General features: G+C 43.5%; 1 protein-coding gene across 2 annotated transcripts in view; it reads left to right on the top strand.

Annotated features, from left to right (window-relative positions):
* BCAT1 (branched chain amino acid transaminase 1) overlaps positions 1–24,667 on the top strand; it is a 108,457-nt gene that overhangs the window by 53,896 nt on the left and 29,894 nt on the right. For both annotated transcript variants that reach the window (XM_073621461.1, XM_073621460.1), the window contains exons 3-5: positions 14,502–14,702; positions 21,392–21,502; positions 22,709–22,828. In XM_073621461.1, the coding sequence (XP_073477562.1) occupies positions 14,502–14,702; positions 21,392–21,502; positions 22,709–22,828 (432 nt within the window). The remainder of the gene's footprint in view (positions 1–14,501; positions 14,703–21,391; positions 21,503–22,708; positions 22,829–24,667) is intronic.

Genomic DNA, 24,667 nt, shown 5'->3' with positions numbered 1-24,667 from the left:
CTCAAAGGTCTCTCAGCCAGGACGAATCCTTTCCTCTCCTCTTTCACCAACCACCAGTGCTCAGCATGTACCCAGAAATAGACCGGAATCTTGGCAGCATCACTTAAACTCCGCGCTACAAGTATAATAAACCAATTATCTGTTGATGTTATCCATAAAACACTGCAGCTGTGTTAAAGACAGAACATTGCTTCAATTACCATTTAGGATACATCGGTCAGGAAAGTATGGGGGCTGCTATTGCAATGCTATCTCCAACAATGCTAGTTGTCTGGCTGTTTTTACTTTTTTTTTTTTTTGAGTAAGAGGTCCAGAAAAAGCATGCTGGTGAGTGTTAGAAAAGTATCAGAATTTTCTAGTATCTCTGTTCCTGTTCCAAGTCAGTGACTCAGATAACATTCAGCATTCGGCATAACAGTGAGGGAATCAATGTGCATTAGCGCATTGCTCTGTCATTCATCACTAGGGCAGTGCAGCTCCAACACCCATGTTTGCTGTGCACCACAACACATGGCAAAGCACTACCTTGGTGTGTTGCTTTGCCAAAACTGGCACATGTCTGTTTGTGTGCAGGGATAAGGTGATCGCCAAGTTCTCTCTGGTTCACATGAGAGGCCTGCCCTGGGTTGGGTTCTTATGGGCTACGCTGGGGACTCTGGTTAGGGTAATTGCCTTGCACATGGGGTACCTTAACTTGAACAGACGAATTAACTCTAATGCCGCGTACACACGACCGGACTTTACGGCATACTTGGTCAGGCGAACCGGAGTCCGGTGGACAATTCATTCGTGTGTGGGCTCCAGCGGACTTTTTTTCCCCAAAAGTTTGACGGACCTAGAAATTAAACATGTTTCAAATCTTTTTGACGGACTCTAGTCCGGTCGAAAAGTCCGCTCGTCTGTATGCTAGTCCGACGGACAAAAACCAACGCTAGGGCAGCTATTGGCTACTGGCTATGAACTTCCTTGTTTTAGTCCGGTCGTACGTCATCACATACGAATCCGTCGGACTTTGGTTGATCGTGTGTAGGCAAGTCCGTTCATTCGGAAAGTACAAAGTATGCCATAAAGTCCGGTCGTGTGTACGCGGCATTACTCTCTCGATCTAGATATACATCATCACAGTTACTTGTGTATTTAGGAGGGACATGCAGAGCCCTTGCCCATCTCCTACTGTCCAGTGTATAACCGCTGCCTCACTCCCAGTAACGGTATGGGGTCTTGCCGACTCCATGCGTGCACTACACTTAACGCTTCCTCTTCCGTACCTGTGTACAGTATGAGGGCCCCAGCAGTGCTGATCTGCTCCCATGGCTATGAGAGACGGATCGCTGCGGAAGGCGTGCCAACATCTCCTTCACTGCAAAAGGCTATGCCACCTGGCACATGTACACGTTTATGACAGGCTGCTAGAGAAACCTTTATTACCCTTGTTAACCACTTGTGTCTTCACACTGTATTAAAGTGGTTGTTACCTTTCAAATAATAACCTTTCAAATAATTGTCAGTGGCAGCTCCTCTCTTGAATCCAGGAATAATGCACTAGTAAGTGTTTTTTTTAAACTTTGTCTCTAAATACCATTTTTTTCAGCTATAGCCAGGAAGTCACATGACTCCCGCCCACTCTGCTACTCCGGTCCAGGGCTACAGCAGGAGGAGCTGAGATCTCCTGCAGACGTCAGCCGGAGAGGTCATGTGGCCACTCAGCTCCCCCCTCTGTAGCCCGGAGTAGCAGAGCAGCCGGGAGTCACGTGAATAGCCTGAACATAGTTGAAAAAGGGTATTTAGAAGCATAGTTTAAAAGAAACAATTTCATTATGCCTGGATACAAGAGAGGGGCAGCCAGTGACAATAGTTAAACTTTTTATTGACTACTAATAGCGGCAGGAGGGGGGGCGGAGACACAGACACACAAAGCTGACAGGGAGGGAGGGGTGAGGGGCACAGAGGAGAGCTGCAGATGATGGGTTCACTCAAACTGACCACGGTAATCAGGGCTCAGCAGCCATGATTACCAAGGTGAGCAGAGACAGGGGGACACAGGAACAGGCAGGATCATTTTTAGGGTTACAAACACCTTAACTCTTGTACTGTTATCTTCATACCCCAGTGTGTTTAGTGACCCAAGCTATAAACTGGATGTGCCAGTTACTTGCATTACAACCCTTTAACTGCAGACCAGGCAAAGGCAAAGTTTCAAATGCTATACATGAATAAATTAACATGATGATATAAACAGACCACAGTCTAAAATAAAGTGCAGTATTTTCCTAACATCCCTAGTCCCTAACTTCAGGCTTGTGGCCACCCCAGCATATCTGCATAGGAAGGAGTCCATTCTTGACAGAGTTCATGCTTAGTTTCTTCAGAGAAAACTGCAAGCCCCAGCAATCCCCCTAGGTAGCGGGAAATCTGACCTTGGCATGGCACTGTAAATCCAGACTCTGGTGACAGTGGTAAGTGGGTCCGTGACAAGTAAGCAGGGCCCAGTCTCTGTCAGAGCACCCTTAGTAAGTTGCCCCCCAGGGTCCGGGCTTCCGTCCTGTTTATTGACCCAAGAAAACCCACCTAGAAAGATGCGGGAAACACAATTAACACTAACCTTCCCAATCAGGGCTGCGTTAACCACTACCTGCCTACTTGTTTTTTTTTTGGACACTTTGGTATATGGGCAACCCATTCATTTTCCTGGGCTGCCCATGCACATTAAAGCAGTACTAAACCCATCAATATAACAGTTTCCCAAAATAGTTAAGCTCTAGGCATACCATAACGATAACTGTCAGTCGTTTGTGCTCAATGCAATGTCAAGCCACCAAATGCGCAGTGATATACCTGATCATGGCATCAGCACCATGTCAACTGCAGATCAAACAGAGACTAAGATGGCAGTTTCCTTGGCTGTAAAGGATGGAAGAGTTTAGTTCCACTTTAACATGCAAAAAAAGGCATCCTAACGCATGTGCAGTAACAAAAGCACCAGGACGCCAGGGTCTAAATGAGCCCAAACAGTCTTTCCTCTGGAATTGCCTTGTATTTGGCTGGACCTGACCAGTTTCCCAATAACTTATAAAAAAAAAAGCATCACCACCACATGATGCTACCACCATGCTTTACAGTGTGGATAGTGTTCTCTATGCTTTACAGTGTGGATAGTGCCCTCAGAGTTGTAAGCGTTGTTGACTTTCTGCCCTAGATAGCGTTGACCTTCTGCCATGGAGTTCTATTTTGGTCTCACCAGACCAAACATCAGGCACTATCCTCATCCGGGCTAGTTCTTCACTAGCTTTCGGCTTCATAGCCAGCTGCCCACTTCGCATGATCGTGCTGTGCTTTGTGAAAGGTCCCGCAGTCTTCTTGGACATGCGAGGTGTCCCAACAGACTGCGGGGAGGGAGAATTAAGTGATCCGAGCGGAAGTGGGAGCAGGTACGTGTCCGCCATAATGTCGCAGTCCCGATAAAAATCGCCGCCATTACTAGTAAAAAAAAAAATGAATAATAAAAATGCCATAAAACTATCCCCTATTTTGTAGACACTAATGACTTTTGCGCAAACCAATCAATATATGCTTATTGCGATTTTTTTTTTACCAAAAATATGTAGAAGAATACATATCGGCCAAAACTGAGGAAAAAAATAGTTTTTTTATATACTTTTGGGGGATATTTAATATAGCAAGAATTAAAAAAAATTGCGTGTTTTTTTTTTTTTTTTTTCAAAATTGTCGCTCTTTTTTTGCTTATAGCGCAAAGAAAAACCCGCAATGGTGATCAAATATCACCAAAAGAAAGCTCTATTTGTGGGAAAACAAGGATGTCAATTTTGTTTGGGTGCGACATCGCACGACCGCGCAATTGTCAGTTAAAGCGACGCAGTGCCGAATTGCAAAAAGTGCTCTGGTCAGGAAGGGGGGTAAAATCTTCCGTGGCTGAAGCGGTTAATATAATACATATTGTATAAAGTAAACATTTTAGCCGGTATTTTAGATTGTCAGAATCTCGTGCTGTACTAGTCGACGTTTCATCTCCTCCTCCAGAACTGACCTCGTGTGACCTGACCCTCCCTCTGACATCTGGCACAGTCGCACATTCCTGCGATTGCAGTTGTTTTTGGAAGACATTTGTATTGTCTTGCTCCATCTCCTCCGCTTCCCGCTGTCTGGATCAGCTCGACTCCTGCGGCAGAAAAACGACTACAGAGTTTTGTCCTAGCTGGGGCTTTTCTTGGCGCTGGGACCATAGAGCGCGGGAAAGTTACACTGCTCTCCTCTGATCGCTTTGTGTAGAGTAAAACATCTGGGAAAACTTCCAGAGAAAGGTCCTAGTAGAATCTTGTAACATGTTACTCCCTTATTAATGCAGAAATTTAAAGTTTAAGTGATGCCCTTTAATGGCTACCCTAAGTTAGTAAAGCTAACAATGGAAGGGTCATTTAATTATTAGCACTTCCCCCATCCTTAGATTGAAAAACTGCTATGTAAAGTAGATGTAAACCCTAACTGAATGGCATTTAGTTCATTTTTTGTTAAAATCCAACACCAGGATCATCTTTTAAGTGCTCCCAATCCTTGATTCTCCCAAGCATAGTCCATAATTGTAATACTTTTAATTGTAAAATATGTAATTAAGACATTTTACTTACTTGTGACCCAACTTGTAGCAGCCAAAATCCTTGCTATGGCTGGGCTTTGATTGGAAGGTCCTATGTAATGTGCCCGGACATTACAATAACTGTTCCACGCTGTGGTTGGTGACAGGGGAGTTCTCTCCTTTCTGTTATTACCCCCATCATCAACAGGGCTGCAGTGTCTGACTTGTACGGACTGTCCATTAAATTTGATGGATCCTCATGGAGGGAAAAGACAGCAAGGGATCCACAGAAAGGTTCCCCCCACTGTTCTGTACTACTGAAGACTACACAGGGCTGTTATGTGACAGCCCTGTCATGTACGCATAGGAGAGATGAGGCTAGGAGCTTGTTGAAAACAGACCCCATTAAAGTGGATGTAAACTTGATTTGTGAAATTTGACCTAAGCACATATATCGGACATCTGTAGTGTTTTCTTATCTTTCTCTCCAAAGCACTAAGTCCCGTGTTGCTGTGTTATCAGCATGATAACTTCTGACAAGTTCCCTGTCAACCAAGATAAAAGCAGCCTGAAATTTGCGTGGGTGCTATAAATAGATTAGCAGAGAGCTTGTCTTGTCACAGCACAGCTCTACATATGACTTCTTTCCTTTGCCTATGTGGAGTTGGGGGGGGCCTTTTTCCTCCAATCAGCTGTCACACAGTGTATGCCAAGAATCCACTCTCAGTGCTGAACAGGAAGATCTGTGTATCAGTGCAGTGTTGCATCTGAGCAGTGTTGCCAACCGCCCGTATTTTTACAGGTAGCCCGTAAAAATGGGCACTTTTTTCCCCGCCCGTAAATGCCCGTAGTAGTGGGAATGTGCCAGTAAAAAATAGCCGTGACCGGTCTGGCTTGGGACCACGCATGTGCAGTTCCGGAGCTTGGTAAGCAGAACCTGTATTCGGTCGGCGGGGGGGGGGGGGGCGTGGGCGCATCTCGCAGGGCCAGGCAATCCAGATTCCAGAGTCCATGCGGGGACCGGGGGAAGTCGGGGATGGAGTGACTGACAGCCCAGCCGATGGTGGCAGAGGGGGATGGAGCAGGTGGTGGTGGAGGCAGGGTGTGATGGAGGCAGTCTGGCAGAGGGGGTTGGAGGCAGGGTGTGATGGTGGCAGAGGGGGGTGGAGGCAGGGTGTGATGGTGGCAGAGGGGGGTGGAGGCAGGGTATGATGGTGACGGAGGGGAATGGTGGTAGGGAGGGATGGTAGCACAGGGTGTTGGAGGCAGGGGGCGATTGGAGGCAGGGGGCGATGATGGCAGGGAGCGATGGTGACAGGTGATGGAGGCAGGAGGTGATTGGACTAGATAATTCGCCCTTATTATGTCGAAAATAAAAAAATATGTTTTTGTACCTTAATATCTACCTTAAACCACATTGCTATTTGCCTAGCATACTTGTTTGTAGCCTAAATACTGAAATTTGCACCTAAAAATGTAAGTTTGGAACTTTTGTGAAATGCCAGTAAAAACGTGGTGGTGCCAGTTAATTTTGGGTGTTGTGCCAGTAAATTTCAATCTGGTAGGTTGGTAACACTGCATCTGAGGATGTTCACTTCACTGGGTATATGTGAGGGTTTACGTCCACTTTAAGGTAAGCAAACCCTGAGAGAAAAAGTGGGGAGATATCAACCTTGTCTCCAAAAAAATCAGTTAACAGAACACCTTTTCTTTACCTGTCCTGCTAATATATTTAATGTTTTCCACAAGATGTTGCAGACAAATCTTTACTATTTTGCCAGGAGCGTAGCTTTAATAAAAACATTGGGGTTGATTTACGAAAGGCAAATAGAATGTGCACTTTGCAAAGTGCAGTTGGTCCAGAGCTTAGTGAATGAGCAGAAGGTCTGCTGATTCCATCATCCAATCATGTGCAAGCAAAAATGCTGTTTTTTACATTTTCCTTTGCACGTGATTGGGTATTCTTTGCAAAGTGAAGCTTTGCCTCATTTACTAAGCTCTGGAGCAACAGTCTATTTGCCTTTAGTAAATATCCCCACTGTTTTCACTTCTTTTGTCCTTTGCTACACCTTAATACTCCTGATTCCCTGCAGCCTCTTTTGCAGGCAGTTCCTGTCTACATGCACTTCAGTGATGGCTGCATGACATTTCTGAAGGCAGGTTTCCTGATGGTGACAACAATGGTCCATGCCTGTATCGTGTATTGAAATGACTGTGTGTGGTCTCAAAGTCTCAAAAGCCTTTGTGACAAGGTGAACATACAGAAGGTCAAGTGGAACAGGCACAGAGCATTGTCATAACAGGAATTGCCTGAACAAGGACATTCATGGCAGGAGACCACCAGGAATTATTTTCATGAAAGTTGTAGATTTAGAAAGACAGAAGGTAACTTTTGGAATTACGTTAAAATGTCTATTAGATTTTGGCGATCCATCTACTGTGGAGAAAAATAAAAAAAGGGAAGGTAGAAGTAAAATAGAAATGATGCCCTGACTTATAAGCAAAAGTGAGAACATTGGACATTTCTTAGAATCCTGGGAAAGTGGAGTACCTCAAAACCTATGGGAATGTGCTCTATACTGTATTTAGGATTCCCTAATTTCCCAGGAGAAGGACCAGTGAAATCACTCTTACCTAGAAGCCAGAGTGTAGGATATTTTTTAATTATTTTTCTTAAACCAAAAGTTTCTGGGTAGGGGCTTCCAAATAAGTAATTCGGGCCTCTGCAAGGTGGAAGATTGCTTTCTAAGCTTATGGAGCCTGATGCCATTTAAAGCTAACATTAAATTAAATATATAGCCACTTAGAATATAAATCCATATTTTCTGCACCTAATGACTTTACAAACCCAGATAATACCATATAAAAGTAGCAGTGATCTCATCACTGAGCTGTACACAGCCTGTGCAAAGGGCAGAGTTGTGGGAGGGGTCTAGCAGGCCCCACTCACTATAGGCTGACTGCAGGAAACTATGGGAGGGGGTGGAGACAAGACCAGTTACTCTGCACAAGGAGAGAGAACAGCAATGACCGGTCTTTATTACAGGAAGCTCCTGCACAAAGGTAAAGTATCACACTGGATTACTGTACAGATCTGGACGAAATACACAAAGCACTCCAAGATTAATGTAAGGATACATATGTCTCTTATTTAACCACTTCCCGTCTGGCCTATAGTAAAATGACGGCCAGGCGGTGGTTCCGTTATCCTAACTGGACATCATATGATGTCTTTCAGGATAATGAGCCAGGGCACGCCCGCAGGGTCACGCAGCGATCGCTGTTGTGGTGTGTCAGTCTGACACACCGCAACTCCAATCTAGGTAAAGAGCCTTTGACGGAGGCTCTTTACCACGTTATCAGCTGTGTCCAGTCACAGCTGATCACGGTGTAAACAGGAAAAGCCGTCTATCAGCTTTTCCTCTATCGCGTCTGACAGACGCAGTAATGGGGAAAGCCGATCGGCTGCTTTCCTGACAGGGGGGGTCTGCGCTCATTGATTATCAGCGCAGCACCCCCCCCCACCCCCCCCCAGGATGCCCACCGGGGATGCCACCAGGACCACCGGGGATGCCCGCCACTGATGACCACCATGGATGCCAATCTGTGCCCACAAATGATGCCAATCAGTGCCCATCACTAATGCCTGTCAGTGCCTGCTTATCAGTGATGGCCATCAGTGTCACCCATCAGTACAGCCTTTCAGTGCCCATCAGTGCCGCTTAACAGTGCCCATCATCAGTGCCACCTCATCAGTGCCTGTCAGTGCAGCCTCATCAGTGCCCATCAGTGAAGGAGAAAACTTACTTATTTACAAAAACTTTTATAACAGAAACTAAGAAACGAATTTCAAAATTTTCGGTCTTTTTTTTTTTTTTTTTTTATTTGTTCAGGAAAAAATAAAAACCCCAGAGGGGATCAAATACCACCAAAATAACAACAAAAGAAAGCTCTATTTGTGGGAAAAAAATGATAAAAATGTTGTTTGGGTACAGTGTATCATGACCGCGCAATTGTCATTTTAAAACGCAACAGCACTGAAAGCTGAAAATTGGCATGGGTAGGAAGGGGGGAAAGTGCCTGGTATTGAAGTGGTTAAAGAATACATACTTATTCCAGTGATCACCTTTTAATGGTCGCATTATATTTCCCAGCTACAGGTTGTCTTTTTAAATCTTGAATTCATTTAGCTTAGCTTTTCGTCCAGTAACGCATTTTGCAGCATCTAACTGTTCTAACGGGGAATGAGACTCATAGTGGGGCACAGTCCAATGTTCCATCCTGTCATGTCCAGCACTGGGTACTCTGTGCAGCTCTCTTGGTGGGATTATCCTTGTAAGAGGATAACATTTTGTTCTGTTTTCTTACTGAAGAATTCCTTCTCAGAACAAACAGCTTCTTGTAGATTACAGATCTGAAGTGGGGAAATCAGATTTTGGGATTTTTTTTTCCATTTCAGCCTGTTTGGTAAAAACAAAACACAACATATGAGATATTACAATTAAGTCCGATGTTTCCCCCAGGAGCTCCAATGGCATATTCGACCCATCATAGTTCCTGGTCTTCCTTGAAGTTTTTGGTGCTCCATACCGTATAATAAATACAGTAGGGCTGGATGATTGCTATAGTCTTGAAGCTCTCTAATGTATTGTGGAGCCCCAATAAAGTTACTAATAGGGCTGAAACAAACCTACCTAGGTTTTATTCACTGGACAGTCACTGAACTGCTGCTGAATGTTAATCTGAACCTCAGTGAAATGAATAGAAGACAAATCTATAAAATAAGTCTGGCCATTTTTAAGGCTATTAGGCTTGGAATTGCCAAACAAAGGGAATGGACAGCTGGCCTCCTCTTCCTTGCAGCAGCCATACAGGTTAGGCAGGATAGGTGGGGGGGTTCAAAATAGTTAAGCTTTTCTTTTACTTTAGAGTGGAAGTAAACCCTTTTTTTTGATCTTGTACCTACATGCAAGGCTTACCTGTAGGTACAGTAAATATCTCCTAAACCGTGCAGCCGGTGACGTCACTGGCACATGCTCTGAAGGGACAGCATACCGCATGCGTGGGAGTGAAGTCATCGCGACATGGCGATCTGATGCCCGAGGACGCGAACCCGAAAGGAAGATCGGGTGAAGATGGAAGCCCCCTCAGTGGAGACAGCGTGCCTCCTGGAGGGCTTCCCTCTAAGGTAAGTATTTCAAAACTGCCAGTATACGATGCACACTAGCACATTATGCCATCGTCTAACAAGGTTAAAAAATATAAAAAAAAATGCTGTTTACTACCACTTTAAGGGCTCATTCACATTAGCAGTTGAGGGTTGGTTAAATTATGATTTACTGCCCCCCAGCTGCTACTCCTTAGATGCAGAGGCAGTGGCTAAAGGTGTACACATACTGGAGCCTCAATGCTTTGCTTCACGACCATGGCAAGAGTTCTTCTTGCACTGTGCATGTGGTTGCAACTTGCTAGTGTAAGCTTTAAAGTGTTTCTTAACTCATATATAACAAACACTGCCAGACCCTCTATTAGAGCCTGGCATAGCACACTGCATTAGTCTTTTATAAAAACGAGGGTTGTAAATACCTATTTAGAATGATCTTCAGGCCGATCACGTGACTCGCGGCCGCTGTATACATCTGATATATGGCTTCTGCAGGAGGGGCCGAGATGTCCCTCTGACATCAGCTGGCGAGATCACATGACCGCTCAGCCTCTCCTGCAGTGGGCCTGGAAAGTGGCTGAGAGTCATGTGACCTGCCTGAAGATCGCGCTAAATTTTGTAAGTGATTGTAAGGGTAATTATTTTTTTTTTTAAATAACAAACATTTCATACCTACCTCCACTGTGCAGCTCGTTTTGCACAGAGTGGCCCCGAACCTGCTCTTCTGGGGTCCCCCGGCAACTCCTGCGACTCCTCTCCACAACTGATAACCCCCTTGGAGAAGCGCTTCCCCAAAGGGGGTTACCTTGCGGGCGCACTCCTGAGTCCAGCATTTGCGTCTATAGACACAGAATGCCGGACTCGGCCCCACCCCTCGGCGCCCGCGTCATTGGATTTGATTGACAACAGTGGGAGCCAATGGCTGCTCTGCTATTAATCTATCCAGTCAAGAGCTGGGAGCCTGTGGAGAAGGAACCAGCGCATCCCCACGGACTAAATGAAGGGGTTTCGGGTAAGTAAGACGGGGGGCTAGGGGGCCGGTGACTGCCAGGTGTTTTTTGACCTTAATGCATAAGATGCATTAAGGTCAAAAAACACGTACCTTTACAACCCCTTTAAGGCAATACAATGCCTCCTCCCCACCTGTCAGATGCTCTCTGAAGAGCAATATGAATGTGGATCACTTTTCAGCGACCAGAGCAAGTGTGAATGAGCCCTAACTCCCCAGCATCTACTAAAAGTTGAGATATCAGGTGGACGGACCCTTTAACAAGAATGGTGTTGGTTTTTAGATGGGGTTTTGCTTGTTGCACGACCTGTATAGTGCAGGACGTTATCTCTGTTTGAATTCCTGGAAGTGCCGCTGTTACTGGCTGTAACAAGGTCATTTCCTTTTTGTTGACTCAGTTATACATTTTTCTCTCTGTACAGGAGAACATTTTTTCCACATCGTGTGTGGGCATGTGATCGCATGCTCTAAATTGTTAAAGGAACAGAGGGAGAGGATCTTGTATGGAAGGGTCATAACATACTGTGAATTCATCAGACACTTAAGTGCAAGGGTGTAAAGAGGTCATAAAATTCCCTACCACTACATCATACAGATAAAGGCTATAAAGGAGGCAAACAAAGAATGAGCAGACAGCCTGAAACAAAGAGATTGAGCAACACTACCCTCTTCATACACTACTGGCCGGTGTTCTGCCGAGAAAGTTCCACTCGGCGGATAAGGACCCCCTCTACTGCGCAGGCGCTGCGCCTGCGCAGTAGGATCCGGCGGAAATAGCCGAAGGGGAATAGGTCCAAATCAGCTGTAGACGGCGCCTGTAAGAGGGCCCCTCGTGGGCTCGCTTCGCTCGCCACGCTTCGGGCACGGCCTCGCTGCGTCCGGCTCTTTTAGATTCCCCCTCTAGGTCCACTTGGATGGTAGGGAAGGAACCTGGACCCAGAGCGCAGGCGCCGTGTACAGCTGATTGTGGATTTTTAGCTTCGGCTATCTCCGGCGGCTGTTACTAGTTGGTACTGCGCAGGCACTGCGCCTGCGCAGTACAGGGGGGGAACTTATCCGCCGAAGGAACTTATTCGGCAAGACACCGGCCTCTCTGCCACTTAAAGGAATTCTATGGTCACAGCATACACTTTCATTTTATAACATCCGCATTTTTAAAACAATACAAACAATATTTATATCTGACAATCCAATATTAGCTTATTTGAAAAATCTCCTTTCATGTTGTGAGCGCTGCCTGTCTGCTGGACATCTTTTTCTACAACTTCCTGCATTCCCCACATGCTTTACAGCTTCTCCTCTGCTGCTTACGTGCAATTTCCAAGGACTACATAACCCATGGTACCTTGCTGCCTGCAAGCAGTGATTCCTGTATGGATTCTGTCTGCTGAAACTCCTCCTCTCAGTACCTCCGTAGTTCAGAAGGCAGGCTCTGTGAAATGTGTGACAGCAGTGCCTACTCACAGGGCATCCTGTCAGAAACAATCAGAGTGAAGCAGAAGTACAGTTAAATCACACTTGTTTATTAGTAATAAAACAAAGTAAACAGAGTAAACGTAGTCAAAACATAGCCAGAGTTCAGGAACCAGAACGGATAGTCAGACAAGCCAAAACGTCAGGGAGCCAGAGATGAGCGTAGTAGAACAGCAAGCAGGATCTGGAGCCAGAAGAAATGTCAGCCAAGCAAGTCTTTACCAGGAACACAGGAGAAAGTCTCTAGAGATGTGACCAAGGCGAAGGCAGAGATCATCTGGACTGGACGGCTTAAGTAGGCAGGACTGACGAGCAGGATATCCTCAACAGGTGAGTCACTGTGGAGAGATAGGAGCTGCCAATTAGCCAACAGCTGAGCAGCCAGCTTTGAGAAGGAAGGGCTGAGCCCAGCCCTGACACATCCTGAATATGTGTCACAGAATTCCTGTAAGTAAATGTGTGGTGATCTTCACAAAGTACACTATATTACCAAAAGTACTGGGACGCCTGCCTTTACACGCACATGAACTTTAATGGCATCCCAGTCTTAGTCCGTAGGGTTCATTATTTAGTTGGCCCACCCTTTGCAGCTATAACAGCTTTAACTCTTCTTGGAAGGCAAAAGTCTATGCATGCTCGGAATCAAGTATGTAATGGAGATATCACTTACGTTTTGTATGTCACTACGTTCGTAATTGTTGGCCAACATTTGTGTGACCGTGTGTATGCAAGACAAGGTGGAGCCAACATCCTTCGAACAAAAATCCACGGTTGTTGGAAAGTCCGATTGTGTGTATGAGGCATAAGATTGGGATGTCATTAAAGTTAAAGAGTAAAGGCAGGCGTCTCGATACTTTTGGTAATATAGTGTAAGTTTACAAACGTCAAGATCATCCAGATTAATAGAAATAGGCTAGAAGGAATTGAAATACAATGTGGATATGTATATATGATTTTACATTTTGACCATAGATACGCTTTAAAGCAGTATTGAACTCAAAAGCAAACATTTATTATATTGCAGATTACCAATTCTTAGATATGATTGTATTAGTTGCCCTTTTAAGCTTCCTTCTATTCTCATTTGGTGATCCAGCCAGCAAGTCTGTTTTTTTTTTTTTTTTCACCACAAAAACTTTCCAGCAGAATGTGTCAGTTTAGATAAATGAGACAATCGACTCAACACTGGCAGGGGTGATCACAATTACCCCCCCCCCCCCCAGACTGACAATACTGTTGTCCACTGTGCCTCCTATGCTCATTCCTCCAGAGCTGTGTTTTACTAATACAGGAGGTGTGTTACTGGCCAGATCACCAGGTGAAAACAGGAAGGAAAAAGCCTAATAAAAGAAATCGTATGCTGCCACCAATTCTAATGATTGGTAAGCTGCAATATAATTCATTTTAGTTTTTTGGGTTCAATATCGCTTTATCTACAATTACTGAATGGTAACGCCGCCACTGTTTCATCTCAGCTTTTTTTTGCATTGAATTATTGCATGTAATCTGAGAACTGAATGTTCACTTCTTGCTCCTACTAATAGCGATCACCTGCTATTGGCTGTCCTCTGGGTCACTCATCAATGATAAACCTTTGCTGCTGAGCTGTATCCTCCCCTCTTCTGCCCCTTTGTTTATTCTACATTTTATCATTACTGGGCGCTGTCCTCTGGGTCATCCACCGATGATAGTCTTCTAGTGCTGAGTTGTATCTTCCTCCTTCTTTCCCTTTACTAATGTTAAACGTTAACATCATTGGAAGCTGTCCTGTGGGTCACCCATCAGTAATAGACTTCTAGTCCCAAGTTGTACCTTCCTGCTTCTCCCCCTTTGCTTATATTACATTTATCATTAATGAAAGCTGTCCTCTGGTGGACCAATCAATGATAGACTTCTAGTGCTAAGTTGTATCTCCCCCTTCTTTCCCTTTACTAAAGTTACAGGTTAACATCATTGGAAGCTGTCCTGTGGGTCACCCATCAGTGATGGACTACTAGTCCCAAGTTGTACCTTCCTGCTTCTTCCCCTTTGCTTATATTACATTTATCATTAATGAAAGCTGTCCTCTGGTGCACCACTCAGTGATGGGCTTCTAGCCTTTGAGAGATGCAAATATTTATTTTTTCAGACACTGATGAAAACCGCACACAGCTCTGACTGCAGTGTTATTGGCCAGTCATGGCTGGAGGTATATTTTCCCCTGACCATCAGAGATGGCAGAGCATCTAATAAACGTCATCTGTTTTTTTTTTTCTGTGTTTCAGGCGTCGGACATCACTGTTGAACTGACCACCTCACCCAAAGAAAAGCCTGACCCAAGCACTCTGGTTTTTGGCTCAGCATTTACTGATCACATGTTCATTGTTGAATGGTCAGTGAAGAACGGATGGGAGAAACCTACCATCAAGCCTTTCCAGAACATTTCCATCCACCCTGCCTGCTCAGCACTTCACTATGCCATCCAGGTGAGCAGGCAAACGGCAGTGGCAGCACTCAGCATCTCTGTACAGTCAGTCAGTGGCTGTTTTATTGGGTACAGCTATATCCCTTATCAATATAGAGGCCAACATGTTCAGAATCCAAACTCCGATACACTGCGGCATTCTAACCATAATCATGTAGTATTAATTGTATTAAAGCTGAACTCTAGACTGATACTACTTGTAAAAGGCTCAAATTAATGAAGCTCTGTTTTCATTCATATATAATTACATTTGTCAGTAGGCTATTGCCTCATTAAGAGTTTTTTTTAAAGTGGGGGTGGGTACCATCATCCATTTATTAAAGAAAAAGGAGCCTGGGGTCACCTCAGAAGTGCCCCTGGCAGGAGAAAGATTTGGATCTCAGTAGCTCAAAGACCTAGACCATGTTATATATTTTTAAAAATACATTTTTATAGAAAATAGAGGATAAAAACATTGTGGAAAAAACACATTAACAATAACTGTTAAATACAGTCAATAGTTACAGCCATATATACTGCTTGAACATTGCAGAGGAGATGGAAATGACCCCCAGTGCTGAGATGGGGTATCAAATATGATGCATCTTAGCGATTATCCTTTACTAGTTTCGCAGCAAAAGCTGCTTCTTCAGAAGGAGCCAGTCATAAGCATCTATTGAAATAAATCATGATTGTAATTTCATATTTAAACAATTGTATATAAAATGAATACATATTTCAAAGCAAAAAATATATTTTCTTTAACATAAGGCAGAACTGGTATGGGTTCTGAGAAGAGATATGCATTGTTTACCCTTGAAAGCTGCGGCAGTAGGCGCCCGAGGCACCCAAAGGCGTACCCCCCCCCCCCCAAGGCGGACACAGGAGGCACTAGGGAATTGGTGATAACATAGAGAGGAGAAAAAGAGGGGAAGCAAAAATGGGGGGGCTCTTTTCTCTTTCTTTTATTGATCCTTGTCTAAACTGCATATTCTTTAAATATTTGCTTTTGCTGCAAAACTAGTAAAGGATAATCACTAAGATGCATCGTATTTGATACCCCATCTCAACACTGGGGGTCATTTTCATCTCCTTTTACAATGTTCAAGCAGTATATATGTCTGGAACTGTTGACTGTATTTTAACAGTCATTGTTAATGTGTTTTTTTTTTTTTCCACAATGTTTTTATCCTTCTATTTTCTATTAAATTTTATTTTTAATATATAACGTTGTCTATGTCCTTGAGGTACCGAGATAGTCCAAATCTTTCTCCTTTCTGCCAGGGGCACTTCTGAGGTGACCCCAGGTTCTTTTATATATAATTACATATATATTTTTTAAATGGAAACAATGTAAGTACCTACAGTGGGGAAAATAGTAGGGTCTATATTTCTTATCAGAAATGGGTGTATTTTAAATGATAGAGACAGAATATCAACCAAAAATTCAGAAAAAAAACACATGATACGAATGTTATAAATTAAGTTGCAGTTCAGTGAGTAAAATAAGTATTTGATCCCCTACCAACCAACAATAATTCTGGCTCCCACAGACTGGCTACAGTATGTGCTCATGTGGTACACAGACTAGTCCTGTCAATTTAAGAAGGTGCTCCTAACGACATCTCCTTATGTGCATAAAAGACACCTGTCCACAGAATCTCCTTCCTCCATTTAAACCTTACCATCATGGGCAAGACCAAAGAGCTGTCTAAGGACGTTGGGGACAAGATTGTAGAACTGCACAAGGCTGGAATAGGCTACAGGACCATCAGGAAGAAGCTTGGTGAGGAGGAGACAACTGTTTGAGCGATTATTTGCAAATGGAAGATATACAAAATAACCATCAATTGCCCTTGGTCAGGAGTTCTGTGCAAGATTTCGCCTCATAGGATAAGGATGATCATGAAAAAAGTGAGGGATTAGCCCAGAACTACATGTGAGGAGCTTGTGAATGATCTCAAGGCAGCTCCTTGAGGGTAGGGACTGATAAGAATGTACAATGTGTGTATGTAAAGCTCTGTGTAAATTCACGGCGCTATATAAGTACCTGAAACAAAATAAATAAGACTGTTGGGACCACAGTTATCTAACAAACCACACAATATGCCACATGCAGCGCCTGAAAGGTCCCCCTCCTCAAGAAGGCACATGTACAGTCATGCCAATGAGCATCTAAATGATTCAGAGAAGGATTGGGAGAAAGTGCTGTGGTCAGATGAGACCAAAATTGAGCTCTTTGGCATTGACTCAATTTCCCTTGTTTGGAGGAAGAAAAATGCGGACTATGACCCTAAGAACACCATTCCTATAGTGAAGCATGGAGGTGGAAACATTATTCTTTGGGGCTGTTTCTCTGCTAAAGGTAAAGGCCGACTTTGCCGTATCGAGGGGCCAGTGGACAGGGCCATTATTTCTAAAATCTTGGATGAGAATTCTAAAATATTGGATGATAACCTTCTTCCCTCAGACAGAACACTGAAGATGGGTCGTGGATGGGTCTTCCAGCATGACAATGACCCAAAACATACCACCAAGGCAACAAAAGAGTGGCTCAAGAAGAAGCACATTAAGGTAATGGAGTGTATACAAATATAAATTGATGCGCTATAATAAATAGTTCAATCAATGTGAATAAATAAGAATCGTGCTAAAAGCCAAATGTGATCAGGTATAGATAAAAAAAACTGCAAAGTCGCTAAAATAAATGAGTTTAGAGAAAAATGTGTGCAAAAAAATATAAAAAATATTAGAAAGATGTGCATATCCAATGTAAAATGTGCTGAGGCAAGTAAAATTTCTCCAAAGTAAGAAATGCAAACACATGATGCTGAAAATTAATAAATGTGTAAATATATGATAACTTATGGCAGTGTTGTTGTGCTGTTTTGCTTGTGGACTTTCCTTGTAGCAATATTGCGCAATGATTCTTTTCTTTGTTTGTCTTACATAAATCATCTGGGACGGAGAAAATACTAGTTACATTATTGCGGCTGTGGAGGAAATAATCTATAATGTGAACATACAAGTATTGCAGGATACTGAGGAGTGAACTGTTGTTTATCAATTCCATCTCATGAACTAAACCACCTATGCTCAATCGCACCCAATTGGCATTTATTTATTTATATTTATCAATTATTTGTATACAACACTGCCATAAGTTATCATATATTTACACATTTATTAATTTTCAGCATCATGGAGTGTTTAGTGCTTATCACAGGGAATATGTGCAATTAAGTATTATTTATTTAGTAACTTTAACATTTACCTTTTATTTTGGAGTATTGGCACCAATTGTATGTATCTTTTTAGCCTATTCATAATTTGTAGTGCATTTTAGCACACCTGCACACATTCGCCTTATAATTTTAACCTTTGCATTTCTTACTTTGGAGAAATTTTACTTGCCTCAGCACATTTTACATTGGATATGCACATCTTTCTAATATTTTTAATACTTTTAGAGTTGCACACGTTTTTCTCTAAACTCATTTTATTTTAGCGACTTTGCAGTTTTTTATCTATACCTGATCACATTTGGCTTTTAGCACGATTCTTATTTATTCACATTGATTGAACTATTTATTAGAGCGCATCAATTTATATTTGTATATATAATTTAATTTCTATGGGATTCTGATCACTGTTTTTAATTGATAGCAGCTTGATTTTGTATTGTTCAATCAAACGCTTATTAATATTCACTTAATCAGAGTTTATTCTCACGTGCATTCACATATCTTGATTTACAGTCATCTAGTTTATACATCACGGTGTGGCCATTATTGCGCTTGGTTTTATTTATCATTTAAGGCAATGGAGTGGCCTAGCTAGTCTCCAGACCTTAATCCTATAGAAAATTTATGAAGTGAGCTGAAACTTCGAGTTGCTAAGCGACAGCCAAGAAACCTTAAGGATTTAGAGAAGATCTGTAAAGAAGAGAGGACCAAAATTCCTCCTAAAATGTGTGCAAACCTGGTAACCAACTACAATAAACTTCTTACCTCTGTGCGCAAATTGCCAACAAGGGTTTCTCCACCAAGTACTAAGTCATGTTTTGCTTGGGGATCAAATACTTATTTTACTCACTGAACTGCAACTCAATTTTTAACAATTGTATCATGTGTTTTTCTGGATTTTTGGTTGATATTCTGTCTTGATCATTTAAAATACAGCTATGATAAAAATTATAAACCTGTCATTTCTTTGCAGGTGGGCAAACATACAAAATCTGCAGGGGATCAAATAATTTCCCCACTGTACATATGACCCAGTGTCAGATCAGCCTCATTGGGGTGGGGGGATAGCACAAGGAGCCAGGATCAGATCATGCACTGGCAAAGAAAGTGCTGATAGGAGGAGAGAGCAGAGTGACAGACTGAGGGCATCTTTGGTGGAAAAGAAGTACTGCAAGGAAGAGCCCTGGATTGAAAGTGACTATTGCAACTAAATCAGTTTTTTTATTTTATCTTAAGGGATATAGGGGACCTAATGAGTGCCACACCACCTGTCTGACCCTCTGATACCAGACAGGGTGGGTGTGTAGATGCCCGTGTATATGCCAAATGCTGACCATCCATCTGCATCTCCCAGTAGAAATCCAGATCTCCCCGGAGCTGTTTTTTTTTTTCCCTTTTTTGATCCAATGAGTTTTATAGTGTGGAATAGAGGGTACAGCTCGTAAACCAACGTCAGCAGGATCAGAATCTGGTGCAGTTTGATCCTATTTAGATCATGTTTATTTTTAGCCATAAGCTTCTGCTGCAGCCGGTGTGGTGATATTAACCTTCGTGATAACTTGTGTTGGGGCTTTCACAGTGGGAGGATTGTTACCCTTCGCTGCATGTTTTGGATCAGCATCGTTGGCCCGTATGAGGTCAGGATCAAGTTGCTGTTTATAACTACAGGGAGCTGATGATGTACATCTACCTACGGCCTCTGCTTTAGAAACCAATCCCTTTGTCCCATGTTCTTCCCTCATTTGGGTCTGCATGAAAGCTCTACACACAATGTAAAATATTGAAAGTGGGTTTATGGGCAAAACTTTCTTTGTAGTTTTCAATAGAGTATGGAGGGATTAGGGGCCAAGGGGCACTTGTAGTCTTTACCTGGGATGTGGCCAGGTGACATTGCAGGAGCACAACTGGGGAACAAGATGTTGTCACCCTGTCCTGGACAAGGACCTTGGAGGATCACCCAGGATTATGTTATTGAAAGCTGCAGATTTATAGTATTTTAAAGCTTCAGTGACATTTTAGAGATTGGGTTTCATCTACTTAAAGATATATTGAGGTTGATTTACTAAAGGCAAATCCACTCTGCACTACAAGCGCACTTGAAGGTGCAATCACTGTAGATCTGAGGGGAAGCTCTGCTGATTTTATCATTCAATCATGTACAAGTAAAAATGCTGTTTTTTATTTTACTTGCATGTCCCCCTCAGATCTACAGCGACTGAACTTCCAAGTGCGTTCCTAGTGCACTTTGTAGTGCAAAGTGGATTCGCCTTTAGTAAATCAACCCCATTGTTTTATTTCAGATGCTTCTTTGTGTACATTGTATTTCATACAAAGCCTTCACGATAAAAAGAAATACAATCCAGTGAATGGAAGGGGTGGGTCAAAGACAACCAGGCTTGAGGGGACACTGCTGGATGATGCTTGACATCCTACAGCCAGAAGATGAGATGGGTTTTATCTGACTTACTGCAGCTTCTAATGCACATTGTGAGAAGCTCACAGTGTGCAGTGAAATAAGAGAAAGCTATTTCAGTATAGAAGAGGAGCCTGTACAACTGTTTAAAACAGAATTAAAGTCAGTTTATACTTGCCTTTCCTTCAATAGCCCCATTCCTTGCAGGTGCTGGCATCTTCTCCTGTGTACCTGGTATTTGGCCAGCTTCATTCACTGGTGCGAGATGACGTCACTCCAGCACAGGAGGCTGTCAATCCGGGACACACCAATCTGGCCAGCTGCTGAAAGCTCAGCTGCACATGTGCAGCTCAGTTTACATGATGGGGGGTGCTGTAAACAAGCAAGTAAAAGTATTTTTCGCACAGAACAGACATTGCATGTCTCTTCTGCAATGAAAATCCTGCCTGCTCACAGCCAACAACAGTGGAACTTTAGTTCCACTTAAAGCAGAAATATCACCCAAGAGAGGAAGTTCCGTCTTAAGTCCTTCTCCCTTTACCTCTACCACATTCGGTATATCTTTTTATTTATTTTTGAGGGGTGGACGGAGGGAGTACCTAATTTTGACCTGTACCCACTCTCACTTCCATCTGGTTTGCCTAGGAGATCCAAGCAGAAGTTAATTCTCCTCTATCTCTACCCGCACCTTTCTGGGACACATCACAGGCCCTAGAAGGCTGTGGGTCCATTCACAAAGTGCAGTGCAGCTTGTGCATGCGCAGTAGGAAGCCAACTTTGAAGCCACAAGCTTGTCATAGCCAGCTTCCCACACTAAAGATGCCGGCGCCAGAGACCCGAAGACTAGTAAAGAACTAGCCTGGGCAAGGATGATACCGGATCCCATGGACAAGTAAGTGTCCTTTTTATTAAGTGTCAGCAGCCACAGGATTTGTAGCTCCTGACTTTCAAGTTTTAAAGACTTGAAGGAATGGTTGGAGTTCAGCTTTAATTCAATGTAATATTTTTACTGCACATTGTATGACATAATAATTTGTATCTTTTCTCCTTCAGCTGTTTGAAGGACTGAAGGCTTACCGTGGTGTGGATGGGAAGATCCGATTGTTTCGACCCCAACTGAACATGGATCGAATGCTGCGCTCTGCCATCAGAATGACTCTGCCGGTACATGTGAACAAACGCAGCCTGAACACATTTTGTATTATGGATCTGTTGTGTTATGTTGCAGTCAAGGACTCTCCCAGCATTAGCTGGAGGCATATTAGAAAGTCTTATAAACCAGTAACCTGATTAGACTAGTTACTGACATTTGTATGACTGTAAGGACTTTCAGAGAATGTAAAAAATGTCAGTCTCTATTCTTCCTTATTGTACTAATGGGTGCCGGTTATTACCCTGTTATAGCCTCTGAAGGTCTCATAGTAGCAGATCCTTATTCTGGTCAGGCTGGCCTCAGAAGGACATCAATTCTGGGGTATAACATCAGCACAAGGATGGTGGGAACCCCTCATAATGGACACAGCAGGTGTGCAGACCTGGAACTCAGCACAGACATTGTGGGAACCCATGGGCACAGCAAGTGTGTAGAGCCAGAAATTCATCAACTGGATTTTATCAATAGAGACCCCAAGAGATAGAAGACCTTCAACTAGTTTCATTCTCTAGTATCTACCAAACATTGAAGTATCAGTTTTAGGAGGCTAACCCTTTAAAGTGGAGGGCCACCCAAAAAAAAAATTTTAATTTAAAAAAATTAAAATTTTTTTTTTTTTTTTTAAACGTGAAAAAAATGTACTCACCTGAAACCCTTGTTGCTAGGCAGTCTTCCTAATCTGCCTCTTCCTATTCCGCGGCGTGTACTTCTCCTCGGTGAGCGGCCCCGTTGCCTTCTGGGAACTGTGTGTGTTCCCAGAAAACCACGGGGCCATTCACAGATCGCCGCTTGCGCAGTAGGAAACTGGCAGTGACGCCGCAAGGCTCCACTGCCTGTTTCCCTTACTTAGGATGGCGGTGCCGGGACCCGAGAGCCGAGGGACGGGTCGGCCTTGGGCGGCCGACATCGCGGGAACCCAGGACAGGTAAGTGTACTTATTTAAATCAGCAGCTACAGTGTTTGTAGCTGCTGACTTAAAAAATAAAATGTAGCCGGCCGGAATCCCGCTTTAAATACACCCAGTCATTAAAACTTTTAGAAACTTCTGTGTGGATAATGATCAATGCTCTGTTATATACTGTAATCTATGCTCAGTAGTCCTTTATCTGGGATTTCAGATCATACTGTGCATCCGTAGGATTGCTGACATGAAGTAAGCTGTGCACAGGAAAATGTCTTCCTTCCCACTTTATTCTAAACTCAGTTTGTGTTTTCAGCCCTTCGATAAGAAGGAACTTCTGGAATGCATCAAGAAATTGATCGACATAGACAGAGAGTGGGTGCCAAAGTCCACCGATGCCAGTCTGTACGTCCGCCCCATCTTTATGAGCACTGAGGTGAGATCGCAATCTGAATGGCAGCCATGGTTAATATATGGCCAGACTGTACAGGATCATTGCCATGACCAATGACCAGAGCATTGCATGACTGATAACAATCGATCGTGAGACCTCTGGAGGCTGGAGCCCACTACTTTTTTTTTTTTTTTTACTTGTTTTTCTGAAAAAAAAAAAATGTGTTACTTTTATCTATCCACCAAAACTATTTTATATTTAATAGCAACTGAGCATACAATTGACAGTAGCGTCTAAAAAAATCGTTTTGATGCAGTAAACCTTGGCAACCATCAGATTTCAATGAACTGCACTTGGAAACGTTTTTATTCATTTTTTTGGATAAAGCAGTGCTCAGATCCCCATGACGGTGTCCTGCTGGGGGGGATTTCCCATTACTTCCTGTCCCAGTGACACAAAAGGAAGTGAGAGCTCTGCATAGTGCGGGGAAACCCATTCTTGGATGCTGTGGTAACAGCTGTAATATTTTAATACTTTGACAATGGTTGTTACAACCAGTGGTGTAGCGTGGGTTGTCAGCACCCGGGGCAAGGCAAGTAATTTGCGCCCCCTAACCTGTGGATTTTAGCATTCCCCGAGTCCCTTCCAATACAATAGTACTGACCAACCTGATTCCTATACTGACCACTACACTAACTTGATTTCAACACTGACCAACCTGATTCCTTTACTGACCACTACACTCTACACTGACCACTACACTCTACACTGACCACTATACTACACTGACCACTATACTACACTGACCACTACACTACACTGACCACTACACTACACTGACCACTACACTGACCACTATACTACTCTGACCACTATACTACTCTGACCACTACACTGTGAACTACACTGACCACTACACTGTGAACTACACTGACCACTACACTACACTATACTGTCCACTACACTATACTGTCCACTACACTATACTGTCCAATACACTGACCACTGCACTACACTGTCCTCTGCACTACACTGTCCACTATACTACACTGTCCACTATACTACACTACACTGCCCACTACACTACACTGACCACTATACTACATTGACCATTATACTGCACTGACCACTACACTGTCCACTATACTACATTACACTGTCCACTATACTGACTACCACATTATACTACACTGACCACTATACTGTCCACTACACTACACTGACCACCATACTGACCACTATGCTACACTACACTGACCTCCATACTAAACTACACTATACTGACCACCATACTGACCACTATACTACACTACACTGACCTCCATACTAAACTACACTATACTGACCACTATACTAACCACTATACTATACTACACCAACCACTATACTGACCACTATACTGACCACCATACTACACTACACTGACCACTACACTACACTGACCTCCACACTATACTAACCACTATACTATACTACACTATACTGACCACTATACTACACAGCCTACACTATACTGTCCTGCCTACAGTCTCTCTCTCTCGCACCCCCCAGGGCCAGTAACAAGACTCTCATGAGGGAGTCTCACTCACCTTCTTGTCCTGGCCTGCATCTGTCTGGAGGAGGAGGAGAAGACAGCGGCAGCTCACATTGTTGCTTCTCTCCCTCCGCGCTCTGGCTGCTGCCATGTTCAGTGTCCAGCGCACTGTGATTTGGCGTATAGGGGTCATGTGCGGAGGCGGGACTTCAGGAGCGATCGAGGACAAGCCAGCCCTACGCCTCACATGACCCCCATACGCCCAATCACAGGGCACCGGACACTTAACATGGCGGCTGGAGCGCAGGGGACACAGGAACTTGAAATTAGGAGGAGGCAGCCAGTAG

The sequence above is a fragment of the Aquarana catesbeiana genome, linkage group LG03, assembly GCF_042186555.1.
Source record: "Aquarana catesbeiana isolate 2022-GZ linkage group LG03, ASM4218655v1, whole genome shotgun sequence".
NCBI classification, from domain to species: domain Eukaryota; kingdom Metazoa; phylum Chordata; class Amphibia; order Anura; family Ranidae; genus Aquarana; species Aquarana catesbeiana.
Note: the sequence above shows the minus strand (reverse complement) of the source record. Positions and strands in the feature narration are given on the sequence as shown.